Source organism: Acanthopagrus latus, chromosome 21 (assembly GCF_904848185.1).
Source record: "Acanthopagrus latus isolate v.2019 chromosome 21, fAcaLat1.1, whole genome shotgun sequence".
Lineage (NCBI taxonomy): Eukaryota > Metazoa > Chordata > Actinopteri > Spariformes > Sparidae > Acanthopagrus > Acanthopagrus latus.
Window position 1 is genome coordinate 21,914,486 of NC_051059.1, and position 14,898 is coordinate 21,929,383.

At 45.2% G+C, this 14,898-nt stretch overlaps 1 protein-coding gene across 1 annotated transcript in view; it reads right to left on the bottom strand.

The window, feature by feature from the left end:
* LOC119011222 (neurocan core protein-like) overlaps nucleotides 1-14,898 on the bottom strand; it is a 47,942-nt gene that overhangs the window by 8,201 nt on the left and 24,843 nt on the right. The window contains exons 8-14 of the mRNA XM_037084167.1: nucleotides 14,720-14,863; nucleotides 14,521-14,610; nucleotides 14,281-14,438; nucleotides 14,035-14,197; nucleotides 10,178-11,338; nucleotides 6,214-6,330; nucleotides 152-265 (exon numbers count right to left, since the gene is read on the bottom strand). Of these exons, the coding sequence (XP_036940062.1) occupies nucleotides 152-265; nucleotides 6,214-6,330; nucleotides 10,178-11,338; nucleotides 14,035-14,197; nucleotides 14,281-14,438; nucleotides 14,521-14,610; nucleotides 14,720-14,863 (1,947 nt within the window). The remainder of the gene's footprint in view (nucleotides 1-151; nucleotides 266-6,213; nucleotides 6,331-10,177; nucleotides 11,339-14,034; nucleotides 14,198-14,280; nucleotides 14,439-14,520; nucleotides 14,611-14,719; nucleotides 14,864-14,898) is intronic.

Here is a 14,898-nt window from a genome sequence, read left to right on the forward strand (position 1 = left end):
CTGGATTCATTGGCGCTTCGCGGTCTAATAACATCTCATATGAAGAAAAAAAAAAAAAAAAAAGGTGGATGCATGATGATTCAGCCCTCACACAGCCCGGAGTGATCTTCATCTATCTGTGTGTGTTTGTGTGCTGTATTTTCACTCTCACCTTTCTCGCATGTGTCTCCTCCATAGCTCGGCAGGCAAAGACAGAGGAAGGAATCAATCTTGTCGATGCAAGTGCCTCCATTTTCACATGGCTCTGACTGGCAGTCATCTACGTCTGCGAGTGAGAGAAAGAGAGAGAGAGAGAGAGAGAAAACTAAACAGGCGGCGGGTTGCAGATCTCATTAGGGTTCAAATTAAAAGGATGTATTCTGCTGAGGAGATGTTGTTCATAAAGAGGGGGAGAGCGTGTGGGCGTCCGCTGCCATTCAAGCTCTGACACGAAACGAGCCGGTCATTAGGCCCGGTTTAGAGAGAGGAAACGCGTCCATGTTGGTGAGTACAGTATCGTAATTCAAAACAGAGTGTGAGGAGAATACAGACAGCCTAATCCCCCCTTCACATTCCTGATTTGTCCCCCTATTCTCTCGCACAGGAAGACACTCTAAAAGCTTTTCAAGTGTTATTACATCCTTTTTTTATGTATTTCCAGAGCCTAAGGTTGACTTGATGTATGTCTAATCTTCTTTGTTTCCTCTCCATTGTCCTCAATCTACAAAAGGGTCTGCATGAGCGAGGTAATGGAAAGCAGCCAGTTGCATTTCTTTTTTTTTCCCCCTTCAAAGCGGTTAAAGTGCGGACATAAATTTCGAGTGAACCTGACCAATCGGATCTCGGTGCAAACCCCCCCTGGTTTTTGGCAGCCGTCCACCCTGCAGAAGCAGAAGAAGAAGGCATTAAGCAGCATCAGATACTCCTAGATATCAGCTGCAGGGCTGCTGTGCTACCGGCGCTAACTGTGCTCTCTAACCTCTGTGGGAGAAAAGAGCAAGCAAAAAAAAAAAAAAAAGGAACATTTCTCTGCGGGGATCCATAAAGTATCACTTTATCATTGTTAATGGCGGGCATGTAATCTCCTTTCACCACTGTGGGGTGTTTTTTCTCTTTTTCGGACCCCTGAATAACAGATATACCCCGGGCATGGAGAAATCTATTAAAACTCACAGCGAGGGAGCAAAAAAAAGCTGCTTACAAGTTCAAACTTACTGAAAAGTGTTTCCTCAGATCTTAACGGTTACTTAGTTGTGAGGGAAGAAAAAGACGTTCGACACTGAGAAAGGTCAGCGGCTGTGAGGAGCTGAATGTGTCAGACAGATCAAACCGGAATGACCTTTAGCCTCGTACAAGACATTTCAGGCAGTTATTACCAAACACTGAGTGTTTGAATGGCGAGCTTTCACTTTTAATCCGGATTTAACTGTTATTTATCAATAAAGTGCGTTTCAGCGACGGGTGCGAGACCAAGTGAGATTGTTTCTCCGTCTTTCTTTTTGTGCCGTGGTTTTTAAAATGTTTGACTTACTTTAATCTGACAGCGGAGGCTGTTGAGAGACCGCAGCTTCTTTTAAGATTAATGAAGGAAAATGAGGGGAAATGTTTTTTGAGGACAGATACTGGAACTAAAATCAGATCAGAGATTTATGCAAATATGATTTATTACTCCTCCGGCAGGCTCAAAGTTGTGATCAGTCAAATGTTCTATTTAATCAGTCTGCAGGATTAAATAGCAAATTTAAGAGCACAGGTGGTTTGAGAGTGTTTCAAATGTCACTTTCCTTACTGAAGAAATAACCTTCTTTGAATTTCCTGGCTCGTGGGCTTCAATCGCTTAAAGTATAAGATAAACCCCCCAAAACACGACAATGCAGTCGCATCTTCTCAGCTTCACGCTGATGGAAAGTCAGGAGAAGTTTTGTCATCCAATAAAATGTTTCTGGAACTAGATGTTTTAAAATGTAAAGAAAGAAAAAACAAATGAAAAATACATAAAAGGATTAGGGTTAAACTGAGTCTGCAGAAAATTGATTTGAAAAGACGTCATTCACAGCAAAACGTTTTTAGCCTACCGAACGCGTCTGCCAGTCAAATCAGGATCACGGCACTTCTGCAGGCTTCTTGGATTATACTGGACGAGCTGAATGATGATGAATCTTTCTCTGTTGTCCCTCTAATCTACTTTTGCTGCAGAGCTGTTTTGCTGCGAAGCTCCAGAAATATCTTGTGGGCTGCGAAACTTCACCTGAGGCTCCATCAGCAGGAGGGTGAGTAGATTGTGAATGAATTTTATTTTAAGGTGGACGGATCCTTTAAATCATCTAATTTGAAAATTTGCACTAATGAGAATGTGGAAGATATTAGACTAGAATTGAATATATTTCAAAGTTACAAAACTAAGTTGAAATCTTATGAAAACCTTGATAATATGAATCAAGGACTAGTAATTTAATACATAAATGTATCAAACTTTGATTTATGAAAGATAAAAAAACAAAACGTGTGGGTGAAACTCAGCCAAACGCATTGATTCCAATTTTTTTAGATAATCTCTACAGGGTTTAAGCATGAGAAATTCATCTGAAAATCATGCGTCAGTGTGCTCAGCCGGAAAAGTGCAGAGGCTGGGTTTTCCTGCAAAATGATGGAGAAGCTTTTTTATTTTTATTTTCTCTACAGTGGAGAAAACGGCTCCTCCGGGAACATGAAGCTGCCCTTTACTCTTTACAGGAAAACACACGATAAGTGGTTCGAAGACAGAAAAACCTCACATGTAATTAAAAAAAGAAATCGTCGTGGATATAAAATGCGAAACTCCGCCAAGTTAATCGTGACTGGCGTGACCTTCAGGGAACTCCAGATGTGCTGGTTCACAGTTAAACACACACCACCAGCTTCCTCTCCCCATTCAAATCACGGCAGCTCTTTGTTGTTTGATATATAAAAAAAAAAGTCTGATCCCGTCGTCCCTCTCATCCATTATGCAGAGGGGAAGCTGCTCCTCGGAGAGATAATACTGCAAATTCTGCAAATCCATAACAAAGCCTTGCAGCATACCCACGCATCAGCTGCTGCCTGTCAGTCTGACTGTCTGTCCTTCTGTCCGTCTTGCTGTGACGCCGCACAAAACTTGTCAATTTCAGCATCAAGGTGCCTGAACGGGACCGTGAATACTGATGAGCGTGCATGTGGCTCATTTATTAATAAACCGATCTCCTCCTTGAGGAGTGGTTGCTTAATGAGCTCAGCATATGTTAAGGAACAAATTAGGACCCTCAAGACAGATTTATATCTGCGAGTCAAAGTGTGACAGTCGCCTCCGCACAGGTGGGACGCAGAGGAGCCCGCCGGAGCTCGCACTGCAAAACTGTCGCTGCATTAGAGGCACAGTTTTGGATTTAAAAGTCAGAGGCACTTTGGGATGGATAAGTATTGGTATGTAATGTCAGCTGTTGGATGATCCAGCAAAATTAAATACTTGGAAAAACAAGGTATTCACCACATGAATGTGTAAATCCTGTTTAAAGCAGCCGCGCTGACTTCAAACACCATCTGCGATGTGCACGGATATTAAAACAATGTGACAAATGTTCTTTAATTTCATATTGGTCATTGTGCAGCTGAACGTGGGAAGACATAATGAAACTTTCTGAAGTCAGAACATGTGGTAGAGAACTCAGTATGGATTTAAATGTGAGCTGAAACTATGAAACGATCCAAAGACTTGTAAAAATGGTGCTTTCAGGTGTTTTCTGATCGAGTTAAAGTTGGACAGAGATGCACTGCGAGTCGTACGATGTCATCAGACTCCAAGTGCCGGAAATTAGTGATGAAGCTGTAACTTGTTCAATTCTAACAGGTGCAACAGAGGGATGAATGGCAGTTCAAAAGAGCCTTTAACACGGCCAGTATTGATTTGACACAGTGGAAAGCACACAGGCGTTACTAATAACACCGTCCTCCACGAGTCCTGAGAACAGATCAAGACCCGAGTGGATGTATGTGAGTGAGTCACGGAGCTGTATGGCATTTAAAGCATGAATTAAGCAAGACATTTAGGTGGCAAATGGAATGAATTAGTCTTTCTGAGTGGTTCATGGCTGCATTTTTTTAGCATTTCATTTTAAATGGCGTGCAGAGGGCGAGCTGGTAGCTGAACGATCGAGGTGAAAACCACAGAAACTCTTTGGTTCTGGACTTCTTTGTGTGCCACGCACCGCTCTCTCGTCTCTCATTTCCTGTCGGGCTTCTGCATTATCAGACATTTATAGAGGCGAAAAAAATGCAAAACACAAAAAGTGAGTGAGTGCGAGTGACTCACGAGGCAGCAGGTACAACTGAAATCTATGGTTGAGATGCCGCGTTGAATCTAAATGTAATCCTTCGCGGCTCATACATGTTTTCAGAGACGGCACGGCACCTTTTTTTTCTGTCAATTCAGCCACTAAAAGCTTTGTGAAAAATATGTGTAATAAGGGTCGTCCACACTAAGAACTACATAACGCTAACTATAAAGACAACGATGTGAGCATCCACACTGATGATAGTAAAGTGTGTCGGCAGCGAAGGAAAATGGATTTTAATGACCTGCTACTTCTTTTTAAACTGCACAGAGAAACACAAAAAAACCCTCAAGGATGAGGATTTTAAAAAAATCCCTTAAAGCTGACAGGAGCGAGGTAAAATCCAAGAGAGATAAGAGAGTCTTCATCTCTTGAAGATACATTTCATTCATACTTTTAGATGTATTGTTCTAATGATTTAGATCAATTAACCTGATAATTGTCCAATAGGACACCAGTAAAGACAAAACAAACTTCAGAGACAGCGTCAAAGACCAGTGGGGAAAGTATCTTGGATAAAATTGCGTTTCTCATGCCTCATTTGCAGCCTAACATTACATAATATAAGCATTTCATTTTTATAAGCTGTGAACGTGAAGCTTTGTGAATTCAGAGGGAATTTTAATTGGCTGTCAGCGTTTCTATCGTTCATCAGATCGCTCTGAAAGTGACCCCGGCGATACCGTTTTCTGTGAGAGCTTCACTGAGAATGACTTTTAAAGCAATAGTTATAGTAATTCCTCTCGGTGTGGACGGCGCTCAGGTCTATTGTGGTGGTCCGCATAATATTTAGTTTGCATGCCGCCACGCAGACAGCAATTTAAGTCGGCACAAGTGACATCTGCTGTTTATGCCAAAACACAATCCGACTGGGAATCACTCGAACTGCGCCGGTCAAATGTTTTTTTTGGAGTGCTCCCAACACAGTTTCATCTATTTTTGTTTTTCTGCAGATGTTTATTTGTGGATCACGTCTGGCCCCTCTGTAATGAAGTCTCACCTCTGTTCAGAAGCATGAAACCAAAAGACAAAAGACAAATTAGCAGGAAGAAAAGAGAGAGGAAATGACATGTAGATAAAGGAGAATTGATCTGGGAGATTCTGAGACCAGATACTGTCCGTCTTCGTCTCACGGCTCTCGCGGGTTACCGTTGGCTTTTGTTCTGCGTGACCTTACCAATAAAAATGCATCTGATCAGAAACCTCATCACACACAGCAGCGATCAGCACCATCTATAAACCTGCATCAGGAGCTTGAGTTTTCTCCGTCTGTTGGTTTTACTGTCAGCAGCAAATCATAAAATCCTATGAACGGATTTCTATGAACTTCGGTGGGCATGTAGAGGCCTTCGGTGAGGAACAATCGATTCGTTTGTGCTGCTGATCCGAGTCTGGGATTTCCGCCATTAAACGATTTAGTTTCCGAGCCATGATGAAAGTAAGAGAGGCTCTGACTTGATTCCAAAACCTTTAGGTGTTTTGTGGGGGGACAAGAAATCAATTTGACTTAAAAATTCAGGAGACTGTAGATAGATCATTAATTTTCTCCAACCACGTGATGCCACTCGGGCCAGGAATTTGATTTGTGGAGAGGGAAAAAACTGCGGAAACCAAAGCCACCGATGGTTTGACCTTGAGGGACCATTACTAGAACTACACTCCGACAGAGTGACCTTTGACCCCAGCCTCCATTCAACCTCCTCTCTCCATGTGATGGACAGCTCGGCCTTTGACCTGCCAATAAGCCGTTAGAGAGCCTTAACGTCAATATGAGCAGACTGACGCGGGGCCAACTTTATTACGCCGCTGTGTGGATGCATCCGTGTGTGTGTGTGTCTGTGTGGGATGTGTGAGTGTGTGTGTGTCTGTGTGTGTGAGCACCACTCACCAATCTCACAGTTCTCCCCAGCGTATCCTTGTGGGCAGTAGCAGCTGTAGCCCGTTCCCTGAGGAAGGCACTTTCCTCCGTGCAGACACGGGTTTGTCACGCAGGGCTCCACCTCCACTGAAAGAGACAGACGGACGGGGGTGGAGGGGGAATTTAGGGATTCAAAATAAGAGAGCTAATTAGTTGTACTGCAAAAGGAGAGTGTTTTTTTCTTTCAGTTTTGTGAATGCTATTCATTTTGGAGAGGATGAAACAGGTGTACCTCGACTCACCGCCTGAATAAAGCTTAAAAATGTTCATTCCTGTGGTGATCCCCCTGAAGTTGGAGGGGGCTTTAACACAATTTCCCCTCTCTTCCCGCCCGGATGGCGAACAAATACGAAATCAATGTGTGACTCAGAAGAAACACACCGCGCCCCAATTTTCCCGTCGTCGCAGCTCAGCCAATACAGCACACGCATATCCATTTCACACTCTGCCTCTTTTCAAAGGGATCAGAAGCCGGAGAGCCTCAACCCCGCCATCCACTCACAGCCACAGTTGTCATGGTAACCATATGGAAAGCGAGGCCTTGGCTCGCTCCGCCGAGCGTAGTGGGCAGCGTGAGAACTTCAGACATTAGCCATCCTCAACAGAAATGAGCAGACCTCCCGGCGAGCGCCTCGGCCCCGCTATTCACCCCCTAAATGTGTGCGTGTGTGTGGTCCCCTTCCACAATTAGACATTTCCATATCAATTGACACACTACCACGTGTTTCTCCCCTGAGCTGCTCATTATAGCAACTTAAGGTCTTTGAAAACCACCACTCGTTCATCCTGGCCGCAAAAGGCTTCGGCTGTGGGAGTCTTTGTTCTGCCGTTGCTCCCTGACACTGAGGACTGCTTGGGATGGAGGGGAGAGGGCGATGTGTGTGAGGCTGGCGCTGTGTATGTGTGTGTGTAGGTTTGTATTTACACGGTGCGATGAACGAAAATCAATACCATGGCTATGATTAGCCTTGAGCCTGATCCTGTCCAATAACTAGCCAGAAGCAGACATCACAACCCTCACATCCTCTGAATCACCGGCGATGCAGCGCTGGGCAAAAAAAAAGAAAGAAACGAGATTGAGGGTTTTCAATCACAAGCGCCGCAGCACCACGGAGGGAGATTTCTCAATAGCATCAGCTCTATGGATTTATGTTTAGCTTTGTGGACGAACCCCCTGCTCGTGGTTTGAATTCTGCTGAAGTCAGGTGCTAAAACCAGCCATGCATCCCATTTAATGTACATCCGTCCAGGCCCAAGTGCACTCGCACCCTCTGCATCAGTCAAGGTCACGGCACGCCTTGACAAAAATCAACTGTTATGACAAGCAGATTTACTAGTACAATATGTGTGTGCTTGCGTGCGCATGTGCGTGCGTGTGACAGATAGACCCAGTGCGATTGGCCGTTCATTAAAGCGAGTGGTGCAGAAAAATCAATAGTCTGCAGAAGGAGCTGACAGAAGGACTGTCCCCTGCCCTGCACAGCGGCCGACACCACCGGCACAGACAACAACAATAAGCTGGCAACAGCAAAATCCAGCTAATAAGTTTACAGAGATAGGACGGGAAACGCTGGGATACCTCAAAGTATTAATCCGAACATCAAACACAGCCTTTGCTTTGAGTAATCACAGGCAGAGATACGGTGGCAATATGGTTTACTTTGGAATTATGATTTCCGGATAAGCACTTTCGACCTCACAGGCGGCGCTGGCATTTTTGTGAAGGTGGGAAGAAAGAAACCGGCTGCAATTTAAATCTTACAGAAAGGTGGTGCGATACAAATCTTTAAAAAAAGCAGAGGGTGGAGAGAAAGCTGGTAGCACCTGTGCTGTTTGTGCACGTGTGCAAGAACAATATGCTGTGATAACGAAGGTCCTTGAATGCAACCTGAGCCCTTTTCTTTTTTTTTCCCCCCTCCCCTCTAGTTCATTGATTGAACTGACTGATGAAGTGCTCTGTGATCCAGTCAGGAGTGGAAATACTGACCACCGCCATGAAACCAATCCACGAGGGACGGCACTGAAGCAGAGAGTGTGTACATGAGAGAGAGAGAAAGAGAGAGAGATGTAAGATGGAAGTTATTATTCTGGTCGAATCTCCTGCGACAGCCTCGTTCTGTTTGTGTAGCAAAGATATCGCTGTGTGTTTGTGTGTTTATGGCCTTCTGCCTGCATGACTCCAGGGTCTCAGTCAATCACTCAGCCCTCATACTGTACACCGGCAGCCCAGATGGTTGCCCTCGGCGTCTTGTCGATACAGTTTACAGCTGTTTTCCATCCGCAGACTCCTCACACCCCGAGCAGTCGGCTCAGCCGCGGATGCCGCAGACATGAGCCGCTTTCAAAGGGAGCAAAATAAATCACCGTAGAACTGTGTGATAGCGTGATGCCCACGGGGCTTTCAAATGCCGGGTGATAGGATGTTTCCAGCGTGAGCTCTCATTATCAAGCGGAAAATAAGAAGTAAACCCACCAGCCAGGAGCTTCACTGAGATATATGCCGGGCTGCAGACTTAATCAACAGATTGTGTATGTTGGGAATAAAAAGGTATGCAGCCCGGGGGAAAACACACTGCATTTTTTTTTGGATAAATACGCCACTGGCGCGGTCAGGGGAGGAAACGAAAAGTAAATCTTTAAGGATGGTTATTTTCACTTGTGTTCACTGCTGCTGGTTATGACATGTACTTACCAAAGTAATTTATGAGACATGCAGTCAAATTGCGACAAAGTACAACAAGAAACACAAACTATCAGAGTATAGAGAGTTAGGCAATCAGGTTACACACGTGCTGGGCCAGTTACTTAAGCAATTCAATCAACTTCTTAAAAAAGTTACATTGTTTTGATAATTTTTCCATAATCATTACTTTACTCATCACATTCCTTTCTGCTACACAACACAGTTTATGATGTGAAAGGTAGATTTTGTCGACTAGCTTGCTTGCTAACTGTTTCCTTGTCTTTCCAGTCTCTGTCCTTTGCTAAGCTAAGCTAACCTGTGGTGACTGTGGTATCGATTTACTCATTTGACTCTCAGCAAGAAAGTGAATCAACTCTAAAATAGACCTACAATGCTTTTTTTGCGTTTTCCTTTCCGTCAGTGTTTTTTCAATGTTCTTGTGCATGTAAAAGGTCTTAAAGGTAAAAAAAAAAGAAGACAGAAGACAAGTGGAGGCCTAGTGAGCAGTGAGGGCTCAGGCCTGTGTGAGCTGACCAATCAGAGCAGACATTGTACGTCTCCTTTAACAAGCAGACAGCCTCTGGTATGTTCAGTCCTCAGAGAAGAATATACGTAGGTTTTCCAAAGGTTAATATATGCAAGCTGAATATGTAACCACAACGAGTTACCAGGAAACTTCCACCACATCCAGCATGTGTCTCTACTAGACCCTCCATCAATCTCCCAGTAAGACAGCAAAAAAAAAGTGGCCACCTCACGATGTTACTCGTGGATTGGTGAGTGTCATGTATTAGAAAGTGAACACGTGACTATGAGTCGTGATAAAGGACAACAGCTTAGACAGAATATCTGATCCATTAGGGGGGAATGTTTGCTAAAGTATCCCAAATGTCAGCAATAATCACTAATATGTATGCACAACTGGCAACGTGGGTGATAATTGCTCGGTTTGCCTTTGTTTTCCATTCCAGATACGGTTTGTTCACCCTGGGGATTTGTTTAAAACCTGTTGTCTGATGATCTGACTGCTCCTGTTTCCTGCCCCATCGGACTCTTTCCAGCAATTCACAGATCTCAGCAATTAACTACAAAAACAAAACAAGTTCCCTTTGAGGCGCTCAAATAAAAAAAAAAGTGCATTTTTTTGTTTTTTTTTGGAACGTTGCCTTCGTCGTGGATTAATTAAAATCAGTATGCAGATGCACGGACGCACACAGGATGACAGAGCATCTGAAAGCAGACAGTGCTAACCTGCTGGGCTGAGAGTGATGGTAGTGATGTTGACCCCTCCTCCTTTGCTCTCCTCCTCCATGTTGCCAGGTAACAGGGCCCCCGAGCCCACGGCGTGAGACCAAGCGGGCTCCTCATCATCTGGGGGTCCTATCTGTATTGGAGGATAATCCCGAGAGCCGTTCAGGACCGCTTTCTCCACCGGGACCCAGTTAAGTGATGTCGGGGGGTTGGAGGAGTTGTCTGAGCGAGGAGACGGGGCCGGTCCTCCTGATCCAACCGTTTGAGATGGGGAATCGGAAGGGATTGACGATGGTGAAGGTGAGTTGGTTGAGGTTTGGGAGTAGGATGGAGGTGAGGAAGGGGAGGGAGATGGGGATGAAGAAGGGGCTGGGGAGGGCGATTCGGATTCGAGCAGGGATTGAGATGGGGATGGTTGGGAAGGGGATGGAGAGGGAGATGGGGAAGGGGACGGGGACGCAGTGGCAGCTGGCGATGGTGATGGAGATGAGGAGGGGGACTGGTATAGATCTGGTGAAACTGATGCTGATGGGGTTTGCGCTGGTGAAGTCGACGGGGACTCGGGTGTAGATAAATCTGTGCTTTCTGAACCAGTTGTGGTCACCACCGTGATCTCCAGAGCAGTGGCGGTAGTTGTGGTGGCTGTGGTCGTGGTGGTCTGTCCCTTCCGGTGCCCCCTCTCTCTAGATCTCTCTCTGGATCTCTCTCTTGGTTTGCTCGTTCCGACTGGTCGACGAGAAACTTGGATCTCCCCTTTTGCTTCGGCGCCGGTGATTTCCCCGCTGCCCTCGTCTTCTCCTTTCCCTTTATCCTTCTCCTCCCCCCTGCTCCTGTCCTCCCCACGGTTCTTCTTCCCTCTTCCTCTGCCTCTACCAGCTCTAGAGGTCACCGTCTCCTCCCTCTTGTCGGCCGACTGGGTTGTCGTCTCCGATTCGACGCGGACCCAGGCGTCCCCGCTGGATGAGGTGATTTCAGGTGCAGGGCTGGAGGCGGTGGACGTGTGCGCCTCTGAATTCTCCGAGCTCTTGGTGCTCTCTGTAGTCATTGAGCTACTGGAGGCGGCCAGAGTGGATGCCAGACGAGTGGGTGATTCTTCACTTGCTGGCGCGGAGTTTTCCCTCGTGGGACCGTTGAACCATGAACTTCCCCAAGAAAACAAACCTGCGGAGGACACAAAGAAAAAGAGAAGAAAAGAGGGGAGTCAGGAGGACAGCAACAACTGCAGACAGCGAGAATAGTGCAAAGAGGGAAAGCCAAGCGTAACGAACAAAGTAAAAAAATCATCTTATGGATTCTCTCTGCTTTGCCGAGGGAAACAAAACAAACACTTCTGAGCAGTCTGAGCTTTCCGTCAGCTGCTTTTCTCCATCACTGTACCGCCGTCGTCTACACTTCAGTATTATCAACGCTGGCATTACAAACCTCCACGGACAAGCACAGGGCTGAACGGTGCTGAACGTTTCCCTCTGCGGAGCTTCATACATTATTATCACAGGGAGAAATATCAGCAGGGAGCAATTGAAGTAAGCGATAGGTGAAGTAATGAAAGCTGTTTTATTACAAAAGCAGTGACACCGGTGAGCTACACTGAACTGTGTGCCAGCGAGCGTCAGGCGATGGACTGAACATTCAGAACAATGTTACGTCTCAGCTGCTACCTCGTTGATGACGTTCATGACAACAGCCGAGTCAGTTTCTGAAAGCTCATTTCAACCGTCCATTTCATATGAACCTGAACACAGCATTATGTAACAGTGTTGCAGAGGGACAGTACGGTTGAACTCCGCTCTCCAAGACATCAGTCTGAAAGATGGAAGATTATCTGATGTGGCCACTGGTGCCCCCATGCTCGAAAGGGAAGTGCCCCCTTGAAAGGTAGATAAAACCTGATAAAGTGACCTTTTCATTTCACGACAGCATGCAGCTGGTGTCTACTTTCTACAATCTTTTTTTTTTTTTACCACTTGCCCCTCAAATATGTGGCTAAAAGACAAAAAACAAACTGAAACCTGAGGCTGACTGACAGGCATTAGTGCAAAAATGTCAGTAAATGTGTCATTTAAAACAGCCGATGTTCACTAAAGGAAGCAAACGCAGAGGAAAGATACGTGGGTGAAAGTCTAAAAGCTCTGGATACACACAGACAGACGGAAACACACACACATTCACGGTCAGGTGAAACAGAATGAAACTAAAGACCACCGCAGCTTCACATATTGCCTCAGAATTGAATCAACAACCCTGTAACGCAGTTTCAACAAACACTGAGCGGAGATGCCTGCCGTTTGGAAACCACTTTTATCCACAGCCAGAACGTAAATAGCTGTAAACCTGGCCGACCCCGCGGACACGAGGCCGATGAGTCGGATATCACTTTTTATCCATCAGCTGCCTGCGTCCGCGTTTGAAGGCAACGCTGTTGTTTCCAACCATAAAACATGTGCCTGAGAGTTTAATAACAGGGCGTCACGTAGGTAAATGACCTCAGCTGTGCTCCGAAACCTCACACTGTGATTTTCGATTGGAAAGCTTTTATATACCGATTATTCTCAATTTACTGTGTAATTTTTACGACCTGCCAGTGCAGGATGCACCAAACACAGATGAACAACAGAAAACAAGAACTGAAGTTAGGAAATAATTGAGCAGCTGTGGAAACTTGAGAATAAAACAGGTAGCTGTTCTGTCATGAAGGGATACAAATAGGCAAACGTCTGGTGTTTGGGTGGAATTTACAGCAAAAACTTAGTGGCTAATGCATTTTGAAATACCAGATACAGTTTGTGGCCTGACCAGCATTAAGAGCTGCACACGGGTCAAAAAACAAACATCTCTCAAGCCCACTCTGCTCAGTCTGCTGCTGAAAATAGATCCAGTCTTTCCCCAAGAAAAAGAAGAAATATGAGTCCAAATTTCACTCCACTTCTCCTTCTGCGATGCAGATCTAGATGTTGATACTTCATGACTTTTTGGTACGTTTTATGTACTTTCACAGTCTTATATTCATTCTGTTAATCCCAGCATCAAATATGTCAAAGGGGTCAGAAAAAAAAAAAAAAAATCGCATCTGAAAGCTGATTTCCATCCATGGACATTTTTAGATTTCTTATATAGTCATCACCTTAATATGAGAATAGGAACCTATTTTCTTTTTTCTGTTTTGACTGACCTTTGCACTTACATTCTGGACTGGTACAAATAATTTCACCGTAACTGTGATGAATTAAATTGTACAAACTGAATTCTAATATTCTACATTTTCACTTGATTTTATCTCCTTTGTTTCCTGGTTAAACACGTCGGGTGAGTGAGACGAGATCACTGCGTCCAGCTGGAGCTCGTCAGCTGTCACAGCTGTTGTTAATCACGGCTTGTTAGCGACCCTCCAGAAGAGTCGGGCTCAACTGCAGAGAAAAGGTCAGCGTGGCTTCAATTTGTCACCTCACTTCGAGTCAGTTTTTTTTTTTTTTTTTTTTTTTGCTGTTCCTACAGAAAAAGAGAATTGATTCTGGACACGTTCAGCTCGGTAATACCAGAGCTTCAAGGCCTTTGCTCTCCCAGTTTTATCCCTCAATAACGCTGCGTTCCTCTAATGAACCTCATTCCGAGGGCTTGTTTGTACTGTAATTAACGTATCATCCCATCTTGTTTTCGCAACTGATGCTTCCCCAACATCACAGACTTGAGCCAATTAGTGCCTGGACAGAAATATGTACAGACTTCTCTACATGCACACAAACATGCGCTGCCATCCGCCTTTGGTTTTGAAGTTTATTCTTTCTTATTCCCTTTTTGTATTCACGCTGCCATGATCAACCATATAATTTTACACATTTGGATAAGATAAATGAACTCACGTGGTGATGATGTCCGGGATGAATTCGCTCCCTCGTCTGTCTTCTTCATGGCCGTCACCTCTTCCGCTGCTGGTCCACTTGGCGACTGGGTTCCTTCCTCGTCTTCGCTCCCCGCCAGGTAGTTCCAAGGCTTCCAAATGGACTTGACGATCTTTGAGATCACCTGAAATCATGAATAAAGTGTTTGGACATAAACTTAGCTGGTCCAGTGATGCTGCTTTTTGAAAGCTTAACCCCGAGACCAACCTTCTTCTCAGCAGCAGTGGGTTGGACTGGCGGTCTGAGGAACTCCTCTGAGTCGGGTCCGTGCTCCAGTGGCTCGCCCCAGTCTAAGAGGGTCTGTCCTGGGATGATCTGGAGGGTCACGAATGACTTTGAGGACTCTGAGGACCAGGGGTCTGAGGCTGAGGACACAATCAGATGGATTGTTATCACAGATCTGCTATTCTATTATGATCACTATACATAATTGGAAATCAGCCTTACAAGCGTCAGTGCTGTGAAGGGAGACCTCCTCTTCCAGGTCGACCAATCCCGTCCAGTTCGAAGGTGAGAGATCGCTGCCATCTGACGACCCTGAAGGGACGTATTTGCAAAATCATGCACTCAATCTTACTGTATTTGTGTATACCCATCAGTTTATTGATCCCTTTGTCTTCTATCTAATCCTAGAAAATGTAAAAACCTTTTGCAGTGGTGGTTTGCAGTGTAGTCCCGCCGGTACTGTCTGTCCCTGCGGACTCATCGTCACTTGAGGCTGTGAGGTAGCTCCAGGGCTTCCACAGGGAGGTGTAGATATCAGCGATGGAGCCCGAACTCTTCACTTTACCTAGAAAAAAACAGATTTTCTGCTCAGATGCTGAT